This window comes from Prosopis cineraria, unplaced genomic scaffold, assembly GCF_029017545.1.
Source record: "Prosopis cineraria cultivar Desert tree isolate PC_DT_omini unplaced genomic scaffold, ASM2901754v1 PC4, whole genome shotgun sequence".
Taxonomy (NCBI): Eukaryota; Viridiplantae; Streptophyta; class Magnoliopsida; order Fabales; family Fabaceae; genus Prosopis; species Prosopis cineraria.
Window position 1 is genome coordinate 42757033 of NW_026555335.1, and position 9249 is coordinate 42766281.

Below are 9249 nucleotides of genomic sequence, written 5' to 3' on the forward strand. Positions count from 1 at the left end.
ATTAATTCTAAATTAATAACAATCAAATCAGGATTTAACAAGTTGGAAAAGCAATAGTCTATTAAACCTATGCTTTTAATCATCAACTACAAATATCGATTCAGGTTTTGACAATAATTTATTTTAAATTAATAATAATTCATTCGAGTTTGAACAAGTTAGAAAAATAGATAAGATGAGATTAATTGTATGTGTTAGTCCTACATCAAAAAGTGTATACTTAGGTTTTTACAACAATTCATTTAAAATTAACAACAATCTATTTTGGTTTTAACACGTTAGAAAAATCAATAAGATGGGCTTAGTTATACGTGTTAGTCATTTATTAATAAATATTTATTTAGATTTTGATAATAATTTATTCATGATTAATAACAATATATTTAGACTTTTAACAAGTAAAATGTGTAAAGTTTTAAAGCTTTCAATCTGTAATTATCTATGTTAGATTAATAAATAACATTTGTAAAATAACAAGTTCTATTTAAAAATTAACAATACATTGTTATGTTATGATGTAGAAGTGGTTAGAAGCTTGATTTACTACTTACATTTTTTTTTACTGTATGTAAGTAAAGGGATTAGTGGCCGCTAGGTGGCCAAGGGTCATGGGATCAAACCCTCCCTTGGCCACTTAAACAATTATTTTTTGAATAAATATGTCATCAGTACTGGAACTCTAGTGATTAGCCACCGATGACCCTACCTGCGGTAGGGGCTCTAGTGACCTTGTCGACAAGAGGGGTCAAATGGTTAGTGTTGACAACAATGGGGTTTCTTTGTTTTTTTTTAACTTGAGGGGCAATTTCATCATTTTGTTTATGAAATTAATATGAAAGAAGAACCAGAGAACTGTAAAGCAAATATCAAATCATTTACTCATTGTGTGATATAAATTTGACATAAAGGTTCTTGGATGCTATTCTTCCTTTTTTTTTTAAAAAAAAGGGTATTTTGATAAATTTACATACAAATTTAATTACATCTAAAGATCTTGGGACTACATAATAATTTTTGTAATTGATGGGACTTTAGAATAATTTCAGTTGTTGTGTAGGAGTAATTCTCCTAAAATGTTATTATCTTCACATTTATTTATTTAATATTTTGTTACTCCCATGCAATGTCCAATTTTGATTTCGCCATCAAGAAGTGATGTTCCTTTTTTTTTACCAGCAAATCAAGAAGTGTTATTATGACACATTCTTTTAAAATTAAATGGGACTTTTGCACATATAACTTATATCATAAGACTAAATAAAAGAAATAACCTATCCTTTTTTAAATTTTAAAAATAGCCTTTTTAATATTTAGTTGGTATATAATTTACAAAAGTGCCCTTTTAAAATTATAACACTTTGCTTTTTGCAAATACCATAATAAATTCAAAATACGAGAAATCAGGCGAATGAGAGAGATAAACATGAGCTACAGTTACAACGAAAAAAACGAGTAGATCAAACTTGAAGATGGAAGAAAGCAAAGTAGTGTAAGTGAGCCATAGTCATGACAACGAGAAACAAATAAGAAGTGAGAGATATCAATGGTACTCGACGAAATAGAGCATGCCGATAAGGAAATAGAGCTAGAAAATTTTTTACAGACTATGTTTGATCTATTTTAGGCAAATGACTATGCATTTTTTATGTTAATGATATGCGATACTATATCATTAATATACGATTGTATATTGATGATAAATAAGTTTATATTTGATTGTTTGGTTATATTGATTTGCAAGAATATATCAATGATATACTATTATATATAGCTATTGCTAATCTACTATCATAAATTAGAAACACAAAAACAACATAATTATTTGCCCAAAATAGATCAAATTAGGTTTGTAAAAAATTCTAGACACCTTATCTTATCATAAAAAATTAAATACCTAAAATAAAAATCATGGACAATGAGAGAATAATATGTGTTTTCTGTTAGTAATTCAAATAAATTTCATGATCAATGACAACAAATAACAAATTATGAACAAATGATTTATTGATTCAGTGAAGATATTATGCAGATAAATGAAGATGATGAAAATTCGATGATAGATAATACTCTTCAACTTTCAAAAAATAGAATACAGGATTGAACTGTGCAATGTAGAATGTGGAATCTAATGATGGAGTTTAGTCTTCAATGTCAAATCTCAGCTACATAATATATCTAGAAAAAACAGAGAGGGAGAGAGAAGAAAAGCATTAGCATATGAGACTTCTCTTCTCTACGATGAAAAAATGATTGTGAAAGCACAATTCAATAAGTTAAAGATTAGTTACAAAAAATATATTGTGTTTTAATAATATATTTATTTTCAGGATAAAAAAAAATCACATTTAATTGATTTTATGAATGGGTGAAATTTCAAAATATTCAAAAAGCTTATCTATAATTTATGGAAACTGTATTTTTTGAGAATATTAAGCTAATTTACTAAAATTAAATTGATATTTGAATATTGTAATCATTTTGTTTTGTTTGTTAGTTCCATAATGTTAAAAACTTGCTCTTCATTTGGGATTTGGGAAGATATATGAAATGACCCCTACATCTAATCCATATCCAAATAATATTATAATTCTAATATATCCCAATTATGAGGCATAAATAGTGGAATTCATTTTTCATGATATATAAGCATTCAATTATCAATAAAAAAAAAACTTGTACCATATCTTGTTATTATTGAACAGATCAAAACCATTTAATAGAGTATTAAAATTAACGATTAAGTAAATGTCGGTCAAGTTTTAATTATTTTAAGTAGTTTGGATTATATATCAGTCAAGTTCTGCAACTGAAGATCAGGGAAAAGGAAAATGCATTTAGATAGAAAAAAGGATAGGTACATATTTCATTTTCCTTAAAAAACACTTTCTTATCTACCAAATGCTAAATATAAGTCTTGTTTCTTGGTAACATAGGTTCTGGGGATGATTGTAAGGAATGGTTTGGGCTTGTCCTCTGTGTTTATAAAAGGGCTTGCATTAGGAAGTGACAGTTTAAGCCCAGCACTATGCGTAACCCTTTGATTCAATCTAATACGTCTCCACTTCAGTTTTGTATTTCTCAGGTTTCATTGTTTGTAGCTGTCTACTGACTAATGCAGAGTAGACGCCATTGTTGCTGAGAAGGTCTTCATGGGTGCCACTCTCCACAATTTCACCTTCAGAAACGACCAAGACTTTATCAGCACGCTTCACAGTTGATAGCCTGTGAGCAATAACCAGAACTGTCCTTCCCTTCATCAGACATTCCATAGCATCCTACACAATTTGAATCACTTGAACGTTATTACGTTATATGTTTTATGATACAGAAAACACAAAAACAAAAACACATTGAAGATGATTTTTTTTTAAATTGAATTGAAGATCATATTTAGACTGCATCTAGATCTTATGTTATAGCTCCAGCGTGTGAGCGTCTCATTACTTGCTCAGCCAATAAATCAAAAATAGCAAAACAAACAGACAAAATCCATTCTTAAAAGTCTAACCCAGTATTGCCTTGGAGATTTAATAACAGGATAAAACAGTTTTTCCAAGGTTAGAACATTATTTAGGCTATTAGTCCTTCAAGATTTTGCAAGCAAACAAATCCACAAGTACACTTAGTATCATATCAGTGAGTGAATGATATTAGTAACTTAGTTATTGCGTTTAGTGATGATCAGTCCTTATAAATAGGTGATTATTATGTAGTCAAGTTACATGTTGATAGAGTACCGTGGATCAGGGGGATATTGGATTGGATCTTAGTGCATCAGTTTGTTAGCATATGTTAAGGAGTTGTTAATTTATTTTCAGTCGCAAATAATAATGAGACATTAGCTAAATATCTCAATTAGGGTTTGTTTATTAATAAGTCACTATGGTTATGATCTAGTTGGTTATTCATCCTCTAATTTATTTCCTTTCACTTTTTTCTCTCTACCTATATTGGATCCTATCATATCATATGTCAAATGGTATTCTGAGTTTATATTTATGTAATATTTAATTTTTCTTAACACAACAATAATTATTGAAACATTCAATCATGCGATACCAAGCTGTCATAAAACATTCATTTGCCATTTTTTGGCTTCATATTTGCCAAATTGTTAATTGAGAACTTAACAGCAAGAAGCTAACACATACGTCTAAGTTTTGTCCATACTCTTATTATAATGTTAATGTTTGTTCTCCAATAAACTAACCTGTACTAAATATTCGCTTTCAGCATCCAGGGCACTAGTGGCTTCATCGAGGAGAAGAATCTTTGGGTTCATAAGCAAAGCCCTGGCAATTGCTACTCTCTGTTTCTGCCCCCCTGAAAGCCTTACCCCACGCTCCCCAACATGGGTCTGGTATTTATCTGTGAATTGTGATATGAATTCATGCGCATTTGCCATTTTCTGCATTCAAATTCATAACAATTTTGAGGGATCCAAAGTTAGGCAACCTGAGGTCATGCTCATGAAAGAAAGTATTGAATCTTACGGCTGCATTTTCTATATCAGCAGGATCAACTTTGCCGTCAAATCCATAAGCTATGTTATCCTCTATGGAACAGTTGAAAAGTACAGGCTCCTGACTCACAATACTGATCTGCATATCAAAGAGCATACTGTAAGCTAGGTCACCAAAGTCACAAGCATCAATATGATCAAGATACCTTTTTGTGCAGATGCTTATGTGATACTTCTACCAGAGGAACCCCATTCAGCAGGATCTTTCCCTTGTTAGGGTCATAAAATCTTTCAATTAAGTTTGCTATTGTAGTCTGCAGTTAACACATGAAAGAGTTTATGTGTTTTACATATTTCTCTTGTCAGTTCATTAAGCTCTTATTTTTCCATGATTTAATCCACAGCAAGGCATAACAGAACGTTCGTTGAATTAAAACCCAGAAAAGAGTGGGGAAAGAAAGGGAAGATCACCAAAAGCATAAGGGATATACCTTTCCACCACCACTTGGACCAACAAGAGCAACCTTTGAGCCAGGCTGCAATTTCATTGTAATTCCCTATTCATGAAAAAGTGTAGTGAACTTGGTCATAATAATTTCCCATTCAACTAGACGGAGGCTCCATAAATTGCAGAGTCTGGAAATGAGTGATACTTTTTTATAACTTATAAACACAATCTGCTATAAATTTTATATTTCATATTGATATCGATGATTATAGCGTATATACCACCAGAACAGAGAACAAGGAGGAAACTGCTACCTTAAGTACCATATGACTAGGGCGAGATGGATATGCAAACCAGACATCATCTAGTTCCACCTCCCCATCTTGTCCTCTACAAGAATAGGCATTTTAGTGTCACTTATCATCGCATATTATTTTTACTTTTTTAGTAGAAAATGGAAATGTAAGACTGATCTATCCCTCCAAAACTTGCGTTGTTCCTGGAAGGCAAAGAACTTTTTTTCTTTTCTTTCTTTTTTTTTACTTTGCCTTGAAAATAGTTAAAAGACAAAAGCTAAGAAGTCCAGAAAACTGACCCCAGAGGACATTTATTTCCTGACATTGGCATTGATGATACACGATCAAGAAGTTGAAACACCCGCCTGCTTGCACCAACAGCTTTCATAGCCATGGTATACAATCCTGAGAGACCAGATATAGAATGTCCCACTGCAGGTGATGCAGTTGTGTTAGGCAACTAAAATGTAGCTGCATATTAAATGAAAGTAGCACCTTGATCAACTAAAACGTATATTTGATATTTGCAAAGTTATTTACGGGCCTTCACTTGAAGTTATTTTCCACATGTTCCATGACAGGTCATATCACCAATAGATCATACATTAACTAACCTGTGAGACTATAAAGAATGAAAGACGCAAGATCACCAGGGGACATGGAATCTGTAATGGTCAAATAAGCCCCATAGATAACTACTAAAATAATTGGCAGTGAAGTTGCTGTATAAATGCCTCCAGAAAAGAGTCCGACAACTTTCTGGTTCACCAGGAAACTGAAGTTAGAAGTTGTAATTGTAAATTCTAACAAATGGATAGATATACAGATAAGCACACGTGGAATCAATAATGGATAACTCACAGCTTGTTTAAGTCCAAGCTTAAGTGTCTCATCAACTTTCTTAGAGTAGCGTGATATTTCATATTCTTCTTGGGCGAAAGATCTTACCGTCCTTATGGCACCAAAGGACTCCTGAGCATCAAAGGCTCACAGAATTACTCAGTTTGAATAGCTTTTCCTATCACTTGAGATATCATTCTTCCGTAAGATTAGCATTTCATGTGATAGACATACCTCAGCCATGGAAGCTGCTGCTGCAGCTGCATCTTGAGTTTTCTGAGAAAGTTCACGCAGGAACCAACCAAATTTACGTACAGCAATAAAAGTGGCAGGCACGACAGCTAAAGCCAACACTGGAAGTGGTCCAATGATAAAGAAAATTGGGGGGAAACAATAGTCATGATGATTACTGACAATTCACAATTTCACGACACTAAGCTCTGGATAGTTCATGAAACAAAGCTATTTTCAATTACTTACATGTTAACTTCCATGACGTAAAAAACATGAAGCCAAGACCAATAAATGCAGTCGATAAGCTACTCAGAGCATGAGAAAGATTGGTAGTTGCTGCATTTTTTATGATCTGTGTATCTTCAGATAGCCTGCTCATAAGCTCCCCAGTACGGGTAACATCAAAGAAGGCTATCTCCTGCAAAACTCATCCATGGTAAAGAAGGCTTTTTTTTTTTTTTCTGGGACAAGTTGAAATGCTAATTGTAAAGTTGAAAGATTTTAATCTCCAAATGCATAAAAAAGATAAATATTTCAAAATATTCATGATGGAAACTTTGTTTGACCTGGATTATGAGGTGACTAAATAATCTTTTTCTGAGCCGAGCAACAACCCTTTCACTGGCTGAGGAAAAAAGCCAATCATCAAGTGCCGTTGAAACTGATCTGAAATTTCAAGAAATCTTGTGAAAGATCAGAAGGCAATTACGTGCAGATCAAGCAATTCAATCAAGGAAGGATCCTACCCAACAACAACAATCAGAAAAATGTACAGTATGGTGTTTTTGACAGCTTCCAAAGCTCTAGCTTTATCTTCAGGAGTTTGAGTATCTCCCGAGACAATGTCAATTATCTTCCCACCAAATTTTGGCTGCATCAGGAACAATTTCATGTTAAATCTGAAGACATGAATACTTAAATGACTTCATCTGTTTGTGAGATAGAGCCCAATTGTGACATATACAATTAAAATATCTGATGTTGATGCAATTAAAAGAGCCAGCGTTGCAAATATCAGCTTCCCCGCTTCAGGCTTTGCCTGTAATTAAGGGAATATTAGGAATTATAATAGTCACAAGAACGTGGTATCAGCCAGAGATATAACCACTTACAAGCGACAGCACCCTGGCAAATCCCACATTTGCTGCCTGATTTTTCATGCATAAAGTTAGCAGTCCTACAGAAATCTGATCATATGAGATGTTATAAGAGGCTTCGAAGATGATGGGGGACACTTACTGCATCAGCACGTTCAAGGTCTGTCAGTTCATTCAATGAGGCACTGTCGCTCTTTCCCCCTTCCTGTAGATGGGGATAAATAATGTAACACAGATAAATACAGTTTTAGAAGCATTTGTAAATCTATTTATCAGCTTTTTTTTAAGGAGGTATGAAGATCTGGTTAGAAAAGGAAGGAGGTGAAACTTTTTTGAGGATAAGATATCCTCAAACCAAAAAAAAAAACAGAAGTTGGATAAGTGATTTCCTTAAAAACCAATGCGAAGAGCACCAAATCTAACTGCACAATTCAATCCATGATAGCAAATATATTCTGCGGTTAGTTATAGAAAATGCATAATGAGCAATCTGAGGGACAACTTCTTGTTCCATGGAACGATTTTTAGGTAGCCTTTGAAGAGGAAATGGTGCATGTCAATTAAACCCATCTGAGACTGGGAAAACCTATGATCAATCAGATTTGAAAAAGGCGATTCCAAAGTAAGATCAGAAGAAAAGACACCAGCTATATTTAGAACCGAACATAGCCTATAGCAGAAACGTTTGAGTACAAAAAGCTCAAAGTCCTGAAGGGCAGAGAATCATGTATTGACACTTGATAGTTTAATGGCAAGCCTGTCTATATTTAAATATTTGTTGAAAATCTTTTGGCCTCTACTTTCAAACGTTAAATGCAAAGAGTTATAAAATACAGATTGTCTTCATGCAGAAGTCCCAAACAGCATCTGCATCAGAAGAAACTACTTTATGCACGAATTTGACTGAGAAATCAATAGAAAAACAAAACGCCTCAAACGAATAGCAAAATACGGAGAACAGGAACGTCGGCTTTACTTTGCGCTCTAAGAGAGGAGCTGTTTCACTTGTTGAGCCCATGTCGTTCACAAATCACAACCAGCAAATCAATACCCCAAATGCTACTCAGCTCAGTGACTGTGAGCCAAATGGTTTCTTCTCTTCCTTCCATTTTAGATTTAAGAAATGCGAAGGTCAGGAGTCAATGGAATTTGCATTGAATATTGATTCATGTTCCTGTCATGACAAAGTGGAAAATTGGATTAAACCAATGAGCATTCAGCCCAACTTCAATATTACGTGGAAGGATTAAATAACATATATTTCGAACTCACTTGGCTACTCACGGGGACAAGCGTCAAGAAACAGAGACGTTTATTGACAGCGGAAGGGAATTTTTGACCAGGTCCTGAGTTTCTTTCGGGCGAAGGAAGGTGCAATCGGGTTATCACATGTAGCCTGTTTGGATAGCCTGTTGGAATCAATTCTAAGTTTAAAATTATGATTTTAAAAATTTTTATTTAAATATTTTAATTTTTTTAAACTTTATTTAATTTTCAAAACTTTATTTAAAATAAGTTAAAATTTGTTTCATTTTAAAAAATCAATTCTGAACATTATTAGTTTATTACTTTGAATTATAGAATTATTCACTTAAAATTAATTCTGAAAAAATCATTAATTTTATCCCAATTAATTTCTAAAAATTTACTCAAACATCATCATATTTTAATAATTAATTTTTTTTAATTGACAAACACACCAGTAATCTTTTTGTCAACTTCACCTCAAAAAAAAAAAAAATAAGAAGAAGAAGAAGAAGGAAGTTAAAGTATATTAAACTTGGAAGGTGCAACCTGGTTATAATATGTAGCTTTATTATTGTTAATTTTATCCCAACAAATTTTTATATTAATTTTTTAAATATTAATAAA

At 32.8% G+C, this 9249-nt stretch overlaps 1 protein-coding gene across 4 annotated transcripts; it reads right to left on the minus strand.

Moving 5' to 3' along the window:
• Nucleotides 1-2813: 2813 nt before the first annotated feature.
• Nucleotides 2814-8560, minus strand: LOC129310118 (ABC transporter B family member 25-like). Of its 4 annotated transcripts, XM_054951975.1 has the most exons (17): nt 8354-8560; nt 7520-7582; nt 7393-7428; nt 7245-7319; nt 7027-7151; nt 6847-6946; nt 6527-6698; nt 6281-6399; nt 6068-6178; nt 5821-5965; nt 5506-5638; nt 5225-5300; nt 4954-5019; nt 4669-4776; nt 4494-4601; nt 4211-4408; nt 2814-3275 (listed from the first exon to the last, which is right to left on the minus strand). In XM_054951975.1, the coding sequence occupies exons 1-17, from the start codon at nt 8393-8395 to the stop codon at nt 3048-3050; spliced, it is 1905 nt and encodes a 634-aa protein (XP_054807950.1). In that variant the 5' UTR covers nt 8396-8560; the 3' UTR covers nt 2814-3047. The 4 variants fall into 4 exon arrangements, with proteins under 4 accessions (XP_054807950.1, XP_054807951.1, XP_054807952.1 ...); XM_054951976.1 differs by lacking the exon at nt 7245-7319 and having other exon boundaries at nt 8354-8551; XM_054951977.1 differs by lacking the exon at nt 4669-4776 and having other exon boundaries at nt 8354-8551.
• Between the last annotated feature and the right edge of the window lie 689 nt (nt 8561-9249).

Bases quoted from the DNA above. Each gene is read 5' to 3' on its own strand.
- LOC129310118 (XM_054951975.1), bottom strand. From the start codon at position 8,395: ATGGGCTCAACAAGTGAAACAGCTCCTCTCTTAGAGCGCAAA. The intron at 6,699-6,846 runs GTCAAACAAAGT...TGAGTTTTGCAG, and splicing joins TTAGTCACCTCATAATCCAG to GAGATAGCCTTCTTTGATGT. The intron at 4,602-4,668 runs GTATCTTGATCA...TTTGATATGCAG, and splicing joins ATAAGCATCTGCACAAAAAG to ATCAGTATTGTGAGTCAGGA.